The 15,009-nt window shown below is 62.6% G+C and overlaps 1 protein-coding gene and 1 long non-coding RNA gene across 3 annotated transcripts; one reads left to right on the top strand and one right to left on the bottom strand.

The window, feature by feature from the left end:
• The first annotated feature begins 3,330 nt into the window (after nucleotides 1–3,330).
• Nucleotides 3,331–11,502, top strand: MAPK8IP2 (mitogen-activated protein kinase 8 interacting protein 2). The gene is made up of 12 exons (XM_049771487.1): nucleotides 3,331–3,600; nucleotides 4,515–4,620; nucleotides 5,680–5,958; nucleotides 6,049–6,142; nucleotides 6,759–7,892; nucleotides 8,046–8,121; nucleotides 8,203–8,375; nucleotides 8,512–8,621; nucleotides 8,957–9,061; nucleotides 9,158–9,228; nucleotides 10,673–10,771; nucleotides 10,898–11,502. The coding sequence occupies exons 1-12, from the start codon at nucleotides 3,536–3,538 to the stop codon at nucleotides 10,968–10,970; spliced, it is 2,385 nt and encodes a 794-aa protein (XP_049627444.1). The 5' UTR covers nucleotides 3,331–3,535; the 3' UTR covers nucleotides 10,971–11,502.
• Nucleotides 11,503–13,559: 2,057 nt separating this feature from the next.
• On the bottom strand, nucleotides 13,560–14,813 carry LOC126006136 (uncharacterized). 2 transcript variants are annotated; one of them, XR_007494840.1, is made up of 3 exons: nucleotides 14,508–14,813; nucleotides 14,215–14,430; nucleotides 13,560–14,130 (listed from the first exon to the last, which is right to left on the bottom strand). It is a non-coding gene; the product is annotated as an uncharacterized LOC126006136 (long non-coding RNA). The 2 variants fall into 2 exon arrangements; XR_007494841.1 differs by having other exon boundaries at nucleotides 14,215–14,366.
• Between the last annotated feature and the right edge of the window lie 196 nt (nucleotides 14,814–15,009).

Genomic DNA, 15,009 nt, shown 5'->3' with positions numbered 1-15,009 from the left:
AGATGAAAGAAAGCTCTTTCATTCCTGGGGCTTGATCCCTGTAGCACCAGTGAATGGGGCCCAGGATAGGGAAACTTAAGTCTGTGCTCAGAAAATTGATGTCTTAAAGCAGGTTTGGCTGCTCACACCTTCATGCAGATGAGGACCGTGCATTTGTTGCAGGGAAAAAGGAAAAGTCCTGGACTTACGCAGAAAGTCTAAACACCTGGTTCTCTGCGCCCCTCCCAGGAACCCTGTTCCCGACCTGCGGGAGAGGCTGGAGACCACAACAGTTATTCACGAGTCACGAAGAGGATTCCGGCCTGAAAGAAAAGAGGGGCTGGGAAATAAAGAGACTCAAGGCGAAAAGTTCTGATCAAGAGTCCGTTTATTGTGGGGAAAGGTGGACCTTATATAGTCAGGCCAAACAAAGAGAAAGGGGGCAAGGCATTCTTGGAATAACTGTAACTTTCCATAGGCACATCTTGTTTTTTTCAAAATTAACAAGGTTATACATCATGAGGCTGGCATTCATCAATCATGAGGCCCACATTGTGTTAGAGCAACAAAGTATAAGATCTAATCTCTGCTTAGGCCCACCAGCCCCTATCTTTATGGGAACATCTTGGTGTCTGTGGTCGACTCCCCTAGTTCTGAGGCATGCAGTAACTCCCCTTTTCTTATCTTTTTTTTTTTTTTTTTTTGGTTTTTGGGCCACACCCGGCATTGCTCAGGGGTTACTCCTGGCTGTCTGCTCAGAAATAGCTCCTGGCAGGCACGGGGGACCATATGGGACACCGGGATTCGAACCAATCACCTCTGGTCCTGGATCAGCTGCTTGCAAGGCAAACACCACTGTGCTATCTCTCCGGGCCCAACTCCCCTTTTCTTTAGGTCCAAGGGCAAAGGCCACATCTGCTAGCTGCTCAGGCTGGCAGCTCCTGCTAATTGTCACGTAGGCATTTTTGCTCAGACTTTCAGAGACTCCATTTTGATTTTAGTAAAAAGGGCTTTTAGTTATGCCAAACAGTCTCCAACAGTTCTCCATCTTCTATTCCTGTCTTGTGCAAGGCATTTCATACGAGGGAGCGAAGGATAGGAGAAATTTGGGGGGTGATGGCTGAAGCCTCACCCCCCACCCTTTTCCCTAGGTAACTTGACCTTACCTGCAAGACCCCGCCCATTTCTGGGAGGTGTCTTGGAAAAGGTAGATAAGGTATGGACCAGAGGGGATTAGGGCTTTTGGCTGGCGCTCTCGTGCTTCTGGTTTTTTGCCAGCATGGAGGTGAAAGGAAAGATGGCTGAAAGGAATTAAGATGCAGGGTAGCTAAGAATGACTGAATGTGGTGGATAGGGCATGAATAAAGATGATACTTCCTGATGCTTGTCTCTGGATGAGCCTGATTCCGCCATTCACCCAAACCTGGGACCCGCCAGCTGGATGGGGGTTGCGGAGCCACGTGGCCTGGGATGGCAGAGAAAGATCCCTCCATCCATCTCCATCCAGCACCATAATTAATTATTTAATACTACAATGGCCAGTGATGAAATCTAGGACTACAAGGATTTGTGGTTGGCAGATTCAGGTGGAGGAACAGTGGTTCTATGTGACAGGCAACCTCGGATGGAAACTAGGGAAGTTGGGATCCAACTTTGCAAATTCTGGGAAGAAACCTAGAGTTCTGTGGACAAAGCCAGGGTGGGCTTCATAGGGTCTCCGGTGTTTTTGAAGTGGAAAGAGCAGCAGGATGGCACCATCTTGGTGTGCCAGCCTTGCAGAGCCACAATCCCCTCATTCACTTGTGCTGAGCACTTGCTGCATGCTTTCGGACACTGCTTGGGGCTTGGAGAGTGAAGAGCGAGTCTGAGCTCTGCCCAGGCTCAGTCACTAGAACGGGGGTGAAGTCAGGCACCAGAGTCTTAAAAAAAGATCAAGAAGACAGGGGACAGAGCGATAGAGCAGCTGTGGGGCGTTTGCCTTGACGGCTGATTCAGGACAGACCTTGGTTGGATCCCCAGCGTCCCATATGATCCCCCAAGCCAGGAGCTATTTCTGAGCAGATAGCTAGGAGTAACCCTGAACGTCACCGGGTGTGGTCCAAAAACAAACAAACAAATAAAAGACCAAGAAAACAGAAGCTGGTACCAGGGTACCCCACAAGGTTCTTCTGCTACCTCCGCTCCAGGATGACCTTCCTCATTTGCATGAGCTGCCCCAGGGCACCCAAGCTTGATGGCCAAGGGCATCACGTTTTTCTTTCTTTTTTTTTTTTTTTTTTTTGGTTTTTGGGCCACACCCGGTAACGCTCAGGGGTTACTCCTGGCTATGCGCTCAGAAGTCGCTCCTGGCTTGGGGGACCATATGGGACGCCGGGGGATCGAACCGCGTCCGTCTCCTAGGCTAGCGCAGGTAAGGCAGGCACCTTACCTCCAGCGCCACCGCCCGGCCCCTGGCATCACGTTTTTCATAGAAATGATTTTTTCATTCATACCGGGACGTTTCTGGGCACAGTCCTCATGGAGGGGGCAGGACATGCTGGCCCAGCCTGGATCTCCTAACTGCGTTGTTAACAGCTGACAGCCCTGAGCCCCACAGCTCACAACCAAATCTGTCCTTATGCACAGCCACCATCCAGCTAGATCTTCTGGAACACTCCACCCCAGGCATCTGATGTCTGTGGGTGCCCGTCAGCTCCCGCACCCACCAGCCGGGTAGGCGTCGGGCTCTGCAGGTTCCACCTCGGCCCCCCACTCCCGATCCGGCAGTCCGTGTGGCCAGTGCTGACCGAGGTCCGCGGCAAGCAGCAGGGGCACGTTCCCCCAGCTCTGGACTGCGGCTGGGAAGCAGCTCCCCAGCACGGTCCGGTCAGCACTGCCGGAAGGACAGCTCCAGGCCGCAGGCGGGCAGCACCGGAGGCGGCGAGCACTCAGGCCCCGAGCCTTCTCCAGCCCCGGCAGTCTTCTGTCCTGATCAGCCCCGGATCCCCTTCTGCGGCCCTGATCAGCCCCAGGCCCCCTTCTGCGGCCCTGATCAGCCCCAGGCCCCCTTCTGCGGCCCTGATCAGCCCCAGGCCCCCTTCTCCGGCCCTGATCAGCCCCAGGCCCCCTTCTCCGGCCTCGGCCAGACCCGGGCCCCCCTCCCCAGCCCCGATTAGCCTGGGAACCTCTCCTTCCGTCCTGATCAGCCCCGGTGCATCTGGGAACCTCTTCCCCGGCCCTGATCGGTCCTCATCAGCCTGGGACCCCTTCCCCGGCCGCCGCCACACCCAGTCCCCGCCGCTCCGGCCCCGCGCCCCGCCCCGCCCCGCCCCGCAGCCCCGCGCGCCGCAGCCCCGCCCCGGCCGGCCGGTCTGCGGGCCCCGCGTCTCCGCCAACCCGCGGCCTCCCTCCCCGCCTCCCTGCGGCGCGGTGCGCGGAGTCGCGCGGCCGGGCGCGTCGAGCCGTGCGGTGTCGCAGGGCAGGGCGTGTCACGCGGGGCGCCGGCGGGCCGAGCGGGCGGCGCGAGCGGCCGTCCCTCCTCCCGCCTCCTCCCCTCCCCCGCAGCGGCTCCGAGAAGATGGCGGATCGCGCGGAGATGTTCTCGCTGTCCACCTTCCACTCGCTGTCGCCGCCCGGGTGCAGGTAGGCCCGGCGGGCCCCGGCCCGCGCGCCCGCAGGCCCCGCGCACCCGCACCGCACCCGCACCTCCGTCCCCATCCCATCCCCATCCCATCCCATCCCCATCCCCATCCTCATCCCCATCCCCATCCCCATCCCCATCCTCATCCCCATCCCCATCCCCATCCCCATCCTCATCCCCATCCCCATCCCCATCCCCATCCTCATCCCCATCCCCATCCCCATCCCCATCCTCATCCCCATCCCCATCCCCATCCTCCCCAGCCCCAGCTCCATCCCCATCCCCGTCCCCGTCCTCTTCCTCATCCCAGCGCGCCGCATCCGCATCCGCATCCTCCGCTCCGTCCCTCCCCGCCCCCACCCCGCACTCCACCCGGCGGCCCGGAGGCCCGAAGCCCCCACCCCGCCCCGCCCGAGGCCGCAGGCCCCACTCGGCCCCGCTCCCCTCCCCTGCCGGGCTCAGCCTCCCTCCCTCTCTTTTTGTCCTGGGCCCCGCGGGGACCCGCATCCCAGGCCTGGTGGGGCCCGCCGAGCCGAGCCGAGCCGAGCCGAGCCGAGCGGTGCCCGCGCCGCCGCCACCCCGCCGCGTCCTTGTGGCCGTGCGCGGAGCCTCCCCGTGGGGTCAGGCTGGCTGGCAGGGCCCCTGGGGAAGGGCCGGGAGCTGGGCACCCCAGACCCGCACCCTGCCCCCGCCCTGGCGCCATCCCTTCCTCTCCCTCCCGCGGCGCCCTCCCGGTAGAGGGTGGCGGCGGGGACAGCCCTAGTGGTCATGCTCAGCTTCCCGGGGACCGCTGGACCGCGGTGCTCAGGGTTCAAGATGGTGGCAGGACAAGGGGCCCTGAGTTGGCCCACGACCCCCGGCGCCGCCTGAGGACCAGCCCGAGGGCCCACCTGCCCGCTGGCCCGTCTCCCTCCAGGCCACCCCAGGACATAAGCCTGGAAGAATTTGACGACGAAGATCTGTCCGAGATCACCGATGACTGCGGCCTGGGTCTCAGCTATGACTCCGACCACTGCGAGAAGGTGGGCAGGGGGGTCGCTGCCTGCCCACCCACCCACCGGTGTGGGTTTGCTTGGGCCTCAGGTGGGCGAAGCTCAGCCTCCCAAGGACCTGCTAACAGCATCTTGGCCTGGGGTCTCTCCTGCCGGGCCCCTCAGCTGGTCGCAGCCCCCACAGACGCCGGCAGACAGACAGCTGGGCTGGGTGGGGGCCGTTGTGCGTGTGCGCGCGTGCGTGCGCGCGTGTGTGAGTGTGTGTGTGTGTGAGTGAGTGAGTGTGTGTGTGTGTGTGTGTGTGTGTGTGTGTGTGTGTGTGTGACTGCTGGCCTTGGTCCCCGAATTTCTTTCTAGCCTCTCCCAGCTGCCACCGAGGCTCTCCCACCTCTTCTCCCGGCGGGGCAGGGGAGATGAGGGAGGCAAGGCTGGATTCCTGAGGGAGGCCCCAGGTGCAGCTTGCCCTGCCTAGACAGGCCTCCAGGGGAAGACGAGGCTGGCGCTCAGACCGTGTCCTTAGGGAGGCCTGGCAGAGCTGGTGGGGATTGGAGGGGGCGGGGGGTTTGAGATCAGCCCTGCTATCTCTTGCTTGCGAGGAGCTTCCTGCCTGGCCTCATCCGGGTGGGGTCTGTCTGGGTAGGGCCGACACCCCATCCCACCATCAGTCAACCTCTTCAGGGGCTGAATTGCTACAGCTGTGTACAGGTCCTGATGCCAAGGAGAAGTTGGTGTTTGCTACGGGGTTTGGAGCAAGTGGGACTGCGGTGTTCATAGGCCAGGCCTCTCACATCCTGTATTTAGGAGTTCGGGCTTCTCCCGAGATAGATCGAGTGATCCTTATGGATGTTACCAAAGCGGATTTATTGGGGGTGGGGGCATGCCAGGCTCGGGGCCCCCAGGACTGTACCCCGTGGTGCTCAGGCGCCCCGCTGTCCAGGATAGAATCTGCGGGCATTGCTTTGCCCCCGAGCCTCGTCTCTGGCCCGCGTGCCGAAGCGCTCACAGAGCAAGAGACCCCCGCGTGGGAGCGGAGAGGCGTGGGGGCGCCCGTCCTCCCCTCCCCAGCTCCGCCCTGTCTCCTTCCTGTAGGACAGCCTCTCCCTGGGGCGTTCGGAGCAGCTGCACCCCATCTGCTCCTTCCAGGACGATTTCCAGGAGTTTGAGATGATCGATGACAATGAAGAGGAAGAGGAAGAGGAGGAGGAGGACGACGAGGAGGAGGACGACGAGGAGGGCAGCAGGCAGGGCCAGGAGGGCGACCACGGAGGCCCCGAGGGCCCGCCCGCGCCCCTGATTCCCTCCCCGGCCTTGGAGAAGCCCCCGAAGCACCGGCCCACCACGCTCCACCTGACCAAGCTGGGAGCCCAGGTGAGCCCCCGTCCTCGGCGCCCCTCGCAGCCTGGCCCGGCCCCGAGAGCGGGCCCCTCCTCAGCGCCTCTCTCCGGTGCCCGCCCGCAGGACTCGCTCAACAACAACGGAGGCTTCGCGCCCGGCCCGCCGCGCGCCTGGTCCGAGACGGAGCTGTGCTCGCCCGCCCGGGAGCCGCTCCGAGGTGAGACGGGCGGGGCGGGGCCAACGACGCAGGGGCGGGGCCGGGGGCGGGGCCACCGGACAGCGGCGGAGGTGATTGGGAGCGGCTGTCCGGGGCGGGGCTGACCGGGGAGGGGCGGGGCCACCGGACGGCGGCGGAGGTGATTGGGAGCGGCTGTCTGGGGCGGGGCTGACCGGGGAGGGGCGGGGCCACCGGACAACGGCGGAGGTGATTGGGTGCGGCTGTCCGGGGCGGGGCTGATCGGGGACGGGGCGGGGCCGAGGAGGAGCGGACATGGGCGGGGCTTAACGGGGCGGGGCGGGGCCACCGGACAGCGGCGGAGGTGATTGGGAGCGGCTGTCCGGGGCGGGGCTGATCGGGGCCGGCGAGAAGCGGAATGGGCGGGGCCTGGGCGGAGCTCTCCGGAGCCTTGGGCCCCGCTGGCTGGCCGGGGCGCGGGGCGCGGGGCGCGGCACCGAGCGACGAGCTCTCGGGCGTGTCCACGGGGGCGGGTTGGGGGCGCGACTCAGCGCCGGGCGGGCCCAGACCCAGGCGAGGCGAGAGCGGGGCGTGTCCGGGGCGCGTCCGGGCGACCGCGCCGCCCCCGAGCTCACCTGCCGCCGCGCTCTCCCCGCAGAGCCGCCGGTCCAGCGCGCACCCACCGCCGCCGCCCTTGCCCGCGCCCCGCGCCCGCCCGCGCCCGCCGCCCACGAGCGCGACCACGAGGGGAACCGGCCGGCGGGCGGCCCGGGGCCGGACAGCGCGTCGCCGTCGTCGTCCGACCCGGGCATCGAGGCGGACCTGGGCAGCCGGCGCGGCGGCGGCGGCGCGGAGCTGTGGTCGCCCGGCTCGGGCTCGGGCTCGGGCTCGGGCTCGGACTCGGAGGGCGCGCGGCTGGGCCGCATGATCTCGTCCATCTCGGAGACGGAGCTGGAGCTGAGCAGCGACGGCGACGGCGGCGGCAGCAGCAGCAGCAGCAGCGGGCGCTCGTCGCACCTCACCAACTCCATCGAGGAGGCGTCGTCGCCCGCGTCCGAGCCCGAGCCCGAGCCCGCGCCCGCGCCCCAGCCCGCGCCGCGCCGCCCGGCCTTCCTGCCCGTGGGCCCCGACGACACCAACAGCGAGTACGAGTCGGGCTCCGAGTCCGAGGCGGACGTGAGCGAGGACGCCGACTCGCCCTGGCTGCTCAGCAACCTCGTGAGCCGCATGCTGTCCGAGGGCTCGGCGCCCATCCGCTGCCCCGGCCAGTGCCTGTCGCCCGCCGGCCGCGCCGAGCCGCCTGCCGAGCCCGCCCGGCCCGCCGAGCCCGCCGCGCCCTGCCTCTTCCTCAGCAACCCCACGCGCGACACCATCACGCCGCTGCGCGCCGCCGGGCGCAACGCCCGCCTGGGCCGCGCCTGCTCGGCCGCCGGCTCCGAGGAGGAGGACGAGGAGGAGGATGAGGACGAGGACGACGAGGTCGACGAGGACCAGGGCGGCCGCGCCGGGCCGCCGGGCCAGGCCGCCCTGGACGCGTCCCTGGTGTACGACGCCGTCAAGTACACGCTGGTGGTGGACGAGCACACGCAGCTCGAGCTGGTGAGCCTGCGGCGCTGCGCCGGCCTGGGCGACGACAGCCAGGACAGCGGGGGCGAGGCCAGCGAGGAAGAGTCGGGCGCGGCCCTGCTGGACGCCGACCAGGACCCCCGGGTCGAGTCCCCCGACAGCCCCGACCTCACTTTCTCCAAGAAGTTCCTCAACGTCTTTGTCAACAGCACCTCCCGCTCCTCCAGTGAGTGACCGCGGCCCAGCCCCAACACCCAACGAGGGTCCCAGTCCTGCTTCCCCCAGCCCAGGACGGTCCCGCGGGCCACGGCAATGTGGGCAGAAGGAGGGACTGGGGGCCCAGAGGCTGTGGCCTTTCCTGCCAAGTGTCCCCTCTCAGGCACAGAGTCCTTCGGCCTCTTCTCCTGCCTTGTGAACGGAGAGGAGCGAGAGCAAACCCACCGGGCGGTCTTCAGGTGAGGGGCGCCTGTGCCTGTGAGCCTCCCGTCCCCATGACATCCCCCAGTCCCCGTAATGCCCCCCTGTCCCTCTCTCAGGTTCATCCCGCGTCACCCTGACGAGCTGGAGCTGGACGTCGATGACCCGGTGCTGGTGGAGGTGGAGGAGGACGACTTCTGGTTCAGGGGCTTCAACATGCGCACGGGCGAGCGTGGCGTCTTCCCTGCCTTCTATGCCCACGCTGTGCCCGGCACTGCCAAGGACTTGCTGGGTGAGGGTCAGGGCGGTGCCGTAGACCCCCCGCCCCACTGAAGTCTCACACGTCACCGCCCTGACCCTGACTTGTCCCAGGCCTCACCGCACCGGACATGCCCAGACCTCACTCCCCTCAACTTGTCCCTCCCCAGGGAGCAAGCGTGGCCCATGCTGGGTGGACCGCTTCGATGTGCAGTTCCTGGGCTCCGTGGAGGTGCCCTGCCACCAGGGCAATGGGATCCTTTGTGCGGCCATGCAGAAGGTCAGTGCGGAGCCCACACCCGCCCCCATGCCTCCTCTCCAGTTCACGGGACACTCTCTCCCACTGACCCTGCTGCCCTGTGGCCTTTGTTCTCTTGCCTGGGTCCCTTTGGAGACGTTCATCCACACCTGTCTGGGTGGGCTGGATTGGCATGGCGAGGAAGTCCTGGGCAGGCAGGGAGGATGGACAGACAGGAAAGACGCACGCCGGGCTAAGTTGCCCGAGGGCTGCATGGAGGAGTTTGAATCCCCAGCACCAGTGTCTGTCCCCAGGCCCGGTGGGGGTGTCTGTAACCCTGGGAGTCTCCTGTCCCCCATCGGCCACTTCCTCCCCAGATCGCCACCGCCCGGAAGCTGACCGTCCACCTGCGCCCGCCGGCCTCCTGTGACCTGGAGATTTCCCTCCGGGGTGTCAAGCTGAGTCTGAGTGGGGGCCCCGAGGTGGAGAGAGGCAGGACCGGGGTGGGTAGGTGTAGTGGGGTGTGGTGCCTGACAGGACTGTGACCGTCCTCCCACTCTTACACCCGTGCCATCTAGTTCCAGCGCTGTAGCCACTTTTTCCAGATGAAGAACATCTCCTTCTGTGGCTGCCACCCCCGCAACAGCTGGTGAGCAGGGACCCTGTGAGGAAGGACCACCAGGGCTCAGCTGGGCAAGCTGGAGGGATGTGCCAGTGAGGCAGGACAGGCGAGTCGCCTGCTGTGCAGAGCCAGGCCTTGAGACTGGAGACGCAGAGGCCAGAGGAACGGGACGGCCAGATGTGGAGGGCTGATGGCTGCAGAGGCCATCGCCCAGTGCTGGGGCACCTGCCATGGCCCTGTCTCCTGTGGGTGGGGCATGAGTGCTCGTGTCTGGGAAGGAAGGTGGTCAGACACTTTGGGCTACTACGCAGGTACTGTGAGGCGTGTCCAGGGCAGCTGGGCCTCTGCTTGCAAGGCTGTGGTGGGGCTTATCTGGCTATGCCATTGTGTGGTGGATGGGGGGACAGTGTCCCTTGCCAGAGGCAGAAAAGCAGCTTCGCCACAGTTGTAGAGTGTGCTCTGGAGCCAGAACAAGCATTACTTCACCTCAATGTGTGCATGGAGGGGGTGTCTGTGTGTGAGGAGGGGGCATTTGCATGCACAGCAGGGTGGGAGTGGTGCCTAGTGGCCAAGGGGAGTCTCAGCTGAGTGTGGGGCCCAAAAAGTGGGCCTATCTAGGGCTGGAGAGATAGCACAGTGGTAGGGCGTTTGCCTTGTACACAGCCAACCCAAGAGAGATGGTGGTTCGAGTTCCGGCATCCCATAGGGTCCCCCGAGCCTGCCAGGAGCGAGTTCTGAGCTCAGAGCCAGGAGTAACTCCTGAGTGCCGTCTGGTGTGGCTCCCCCCAAATGTGGATCCCTAATAGTGCAGGGACGGGGCAGGTGTCCTGAGGGCTCCCATAGACAGGGCCACAACACCCCAATCCAGTACACTGATCACAGGGAGCCGTGTATGTAGGGTTGTGTGAGTGTATGCAAGTGTGTGACATGTGAATGTAGGTGTGTGCGCTGCAGTGTCTGGCAGGGTGCATGTGAGTCTCATGAGTACATAAACGTGTGTCTGTTGGGTGTGAATGTGTCTGTGCGAATGTGTGTATGTGAAAGTCTGTGAGTGTCTGCAAGTGTGTGTCTGCGACTGTGTGTGTATGTGTCTGTGTGATTGTGTGTGCCTGTGCACGTATCTGTATGTCTATGATTGTGTGTCTGTGAATGTGTGTGAGTGTGCGTGGTGTGTGTGGTGTCCGGCCACAGAACTGACTGGGACTCGGGAAGAGCCAGCAGGGGTCCGTGGGATGTGGGGTGGAACCAGCCTTCCCAGGAAGCAGAGTTCACCGTTGGGGGTCTTGTGTGTGCTCCACGTGGGCCTTTGGGAATTGCATCTGCAGTGACCCCGAGAGGCAGGTCTCAGAGACTTGGTGTGTGGGTTGGTCAAATTGGCGCATGTCCTGTCAGGGGCAGGATCCAGTGGGATGTGGCCTGGGTGGTCTCTGAAGGGGACGTGCCCCTGACAACCCCCCCCCCCACTCTGTAGCTATTTTGGCTTCATAACCAAACACCCACTGCTGAGCCGCTTCGCCTGCCACGTCTTTGTCTCCCAGGAATCCATGAGGGCCGTGGCCCAGAGCGTGGGGTGAGTGGGGCCCTCGGGTGGAGCAAATCAGGCTGGCCTGAGTGCGGGGGCTCGGTCACAGGGAGAGGCAGGGCGGGGCCCAGGCACTCAGGGTGAGCCGAGGGCTGAAGTGAGGCCTGTCTGCAGCCGCGCCTTCCTGGAGTACTACCAGGAGCACCTGGAGTACGCCTGCCCCACAGAGGACATCTACCTGGAGTAGCCGTCGCCTAGCGCTCCACGTGCAGCTGGGGCTGGGCTCTCAAGCCCACAGGACTGGACTGGGGGCCCGTGGGGCCGGGCTGGGCTGGCCTGCCTCTCCGCTCCCCGCCTCGTCTCCCCCCCTGTCCCCTCTGTGCCTGCACATTCTAGCCCTCTGCTCTTTACTTTGGGGTCAGAACTGGGGGGGAGGGGAGGCAGCAGGTGGTAGAGATGCAGGCCCCCAGGCGCCCCTCCCTGCCCCTCCCCATGATTTATAAAGGAATTTTAATTTTTATAGTGAATCTCCAGGGATTATTGCTTCCTTGACCATGGGGACCGAGGGAGGGACCCCCTTAACACCCCAGGTGGAGCTCGGGAGCAGGGAGGGGTCCCAGGAAGGGCCTTGAAAAAAAGACAGTGGCCGAGGCTCGCCCGAGCACACCGGGGCTACTGGGAGGAGGGACCCTGCCTGGCCCTGGCCACACCAGCGACCGCTTCGCCTCTGCACTGCTCCCCGCAGACCAGCGCCTCAATAAACTCTCTGCTTGGTGTGACCCTGGCTGTTTGTGGGGGCCTTTGTGGGTGATGGTGGACAGACCAGGTAGCGGGGTCCTGGCAAGTGACTCCCAGTGCTCTGCGGAACAGGCTGTGTCCCTGTGATTCCTTCCAGAATTCTCCCCAGTTACACTCGCGTGGGGAGCTGAACCCCCAGAAACGGTCCTTTTCCTGCCATATCTGGTCCTCCCATGTGGAAGCTGGGGGAGAGGTGACAAGGACTGGTGTGGCTGGGGTTGAGTTGGAGTGTGTGTGCATGGCTGTGTGTGCACGCTGGTGTGCTCACAAAGAACTTTGATCAGGAGGCTGGAGTTTAGGGGAGTCTTGAAAGACCTGCGGAGGTGCTGCCTCCCGGAGAAAGAAGCCCCTGGACTATAGGCAGCTCCCTGGACACCCGTGGGATCTCCCACACTCCACCCTCTGAATCTCTGCTAGTCCAGAGGAGCCTGGAGAGGAGGCGCTCATGGGAAGGTGTGTGGGCCTCTGTGCCCTGCACTAGCCTGGCCCTCAGCCCACCCTCTCTGATCCTGTCCTCCCTCATCTCTCCACTTTCTGGATTATTAGTCCTTCCTGCTCAGCTGTGTCTACCTGCCTCTCCTTCCCTAGGCCTCAGAGTGCCCGAGTGCAACCATATCCTAGTCTGCCCCTCCAGCCCGACTCCCTGGGGCAACACCATCAGTGACTATCTGCTAGGGCAACCTCCTAGGTATCCCCTGTGCTCTGCTCTGTCACGCCCTCTTCTGTCCCCTGCCTACTGGACCCAGCCACCCTTCCAGCCATGTGTGCCAGAAACAGGCTGAGCTCCAGTTGGCCTTGGAGATGCTTAATCCAGACCCCCACCAGCCTCATCCTCATCCTGCTCTCAGGGGGGCTTCCTGCAGACCCCATCTGGCCTGCTGTGCCATGTCTACCCAGGGCCTTCCTTTTCTGTCCCTGCCCTCTGGAGCCTGGGGCGGACCTAGACACTGCGTGGGCTCGGGGCCAATACATGAGCCTCATGGTCCTGGGACTTTGAGCTCTGGAAGCCCAGCTCAGGGCAGCATCTGCAATAAAAGCTTTCTGTAGAGTCTTGCTGAAAACACGGCGAGCATGAAAGTGGTCTGAACAGCAGAAGGAACTAAAGGAGGGTGCTGCACGTTTACCTCGGGGAACTATCCAACATATAAGTGGGTTAGTGTCACCGACACAGCAACAAAACAAGCAAAGTGTGTAGCCACAGGTGGCAGAAAGCAGTGCGGGGCCCTGTGGGGGCAGTCCTGGCCAGCCCAAGTGGACGCCCTTTTCCTCCACAGCCAACACATCTTCGCTGTTTCACAGGCACTTCTCAGAGGCAGCCAATGCAAACAGGAACAGCCCCCAAAACTCAGCATAGGAAGGTAAAGGTGTGTCTGTTAATGCAGTCTCCTGGCCCACCAAGTTGGTGGCTTTTTTTTTTTTTTTTAATCCTTCTGAGCATCACAGGCTGTAGAATTTCTTCGGTGTCCAGAAAGGAGAGTAATGTTACTACAGGAAATCTGGAAACTGCAGAGAATCCACTGAGGTAACAAGTCCAGATTTTGCCAGGCCGGGATGCCCTGGGTCAGCGCTGGCCAGCACCGTTGATGTTGAGAAGGCATAAAATCGGGCTAGCACCTGGTGGTCTCCCTTCTGCTGCTGCTTCTTGATCTGGGAGGTCAGAGAAAAGGGGGCTGTTCGTTAAAGATGGAAGCCACGGAGCGAGGTCACCTTTCGGTGGCCATGTGGTAATTGCTGGTCCCTGAATCATCAATCTTTTTTTTTTTTTTTTTTGGATTTTTGGGTCACACCTAGTGGCGCTCAGAGGTTACTCTTGGCTCTGCACTCAGAAATCACTCCTGGCAGGCTCAGGGGACCATACGGGGTGCCGGGAATTGAACTGGGGTCTGTCTGGGGTTGGCAGCGTGCAAGGCAAACATCTTACTGCTGTGCTGTTGCTCTGGTCCCACCAGCCAATTTCTTGCTATTTGGATTTGGGAGCACACCTGGCTGAGCTCAGGGATCACTCTTGGTGGTGCTCAGGCAGTTGTAGTACACTCCTGTGGTCCCTTCTCCCTGGTCCCATCTCTGTCTCTCCCGCCATGCTGCCTGCCTCTCTCTCCCTGGCCCCAATCCACCACTGATACTTGCGTGGCCCAAATTGGATGTGGCTTCTTCCTCAGTTCACACACAGGCGGCCTCACCCGACACCCATAGCTGCGTCTTCTCCATAGAGATGGTGACATTCTCCCAAGTGTCTCCCCCATGTCTCAGGTACAAGTCACTCAGAGAACATAACAGGGATGGGATGCAGGAGACACCAGGAGCACCTTGGATGCATCAGTGCACCTGGTGTGAAAGGAGCCTGAAAGGTGCCAACAGCAGGCTCCTCTCTGGTCCTGGACTCTCAGTCCTGCCTTTGTTTTCCCAGTTGCATGCATGCTGCTGTGCCTCAAGCACTGTGCTCAGCCCTGGGCAGGTGAAAATGCAAGGTGCAGGGTGAAGGTACGGTGACTGCTTTTGCAGAAGCCCCTCCAAATGCAGTCATGAAGGGCAGAAGAGTCAGTGGAAAGGAAAACAACAAAGTGTCAGGCGCTGGAATGCAGAGAAAGCTGTCAAGGGGCTTGGGATGCCTGCAAGACTCAGGAGTCAGAGCCTCTGACACTTCCCCAGGCACCCTCCCCACCAATGAGCCCACAGACCCACAGCCGGCTCACCAGCTATGGCAGCAGGAAGAGACGAGAAAGCAGTGAGCACCAAGGAGCAACTGGGAAATGCAACTGCAGATGGAGATAAAGATGTGAGCAGGGGCTGGAGGCCTCCCAGGGGTTGTTGGGCCACCTGCTAGTTGGAGCCTGGGAGTTTGTTCCTGGTACCAGCCACAACTGAGCTCCTGCCCACATCTTGCATCAGAGAGCTGCCCCCGGGCACATCTGTGAACATGCATGTGTGCTCGTCACATGCATGAAAGGAGGATGCATACTCAGAAACTCAGAGTCTGGCTTCTTACCTTCCTGCGCCACCAGGGGACAGTCAGCATCACTGGGAGAAGTGGGGGTGTGCCCTGGAGAGTCACATGGAGCTCACAGTCAGCAGTGGGCGGGACTCCTGGAGTCCTGGTCAGCAGCAAAGCCTCCAGACCATCAGAGGCAAGAATGCAGCTGTGGAGCCTACTGTCCAACCTGCCCCGGCTGCTCCCATGCCCTGCCCTGCCCTGCCCCTAGGCCCTGTGCACTCCACTTGGAATCCTCTTTCCCTCCAGAGAGTGGAGAGCTCTGCAGGGCAGATGTCTGGCCCAGGCTCAGCACCCTCAGGGACCCAGGGCTCGCCCCTCCCATGCATGTGACCTGCACCAAGTATGGGGCTATCAGTGGCACCTGCCCCAGGAAAGTGGAGGCCCAGGAGCAGGGAGGGGGCAGCCCTCTGGGGGTAAGGAGGGAAGGTGACCCTGTGAGCTATGTCCCCAGGGCCAGCCAGGTTCTATGTTAGACCTTGAGAAGAAAAGGGGAACA

This window comes from Suncus etruscus, chromosome 4, assembly GCF_024139225.1.
Source record: "Suncus etruscus isolate mSunEtr1 chromosome 4, mSunEtr1.pri.cur, whole genome shotgun sequence".
Taxonomy (NCBI): domain Eukaryota; kingdom Metazoa; phylum Chordata; class Mammalia; order Eulipotyphla; family Soricidae; genus Suncus; species Suncus etruscus.
The sequence above is the reverse complement of the archived record's forward strand: the minus strand, read 5'-3'. Positions and strand labels throughout refer to the sequence as shown.

Excerpts from the sequence above, each read along its gene's own strand:
- MAPK8IP2 (XM_049771487.1), top strand. The coding sequence starts at position 3,536 with ATGGCGGATCGCGCGGAGATGTTCTCGCTGTCCACCTTCCACTCGCTG. Across the intron at positions 7,893-8,045 it reads CAGCACCTCCCGCTCCTCCA|GCACAGAGTCCTTCGGCCTC; the intron begins GTGAGTGACCGC and ends GTCCCCTCTCAG. Across the intron at positions 10,772-10,897 it reads GCCGTGGCCCAGAGCGTGGG|CCGCGCCTTCCTGGAGTACT; the intron begins GTGAGTGGGGCC and ends GCCTGTCTGCAG.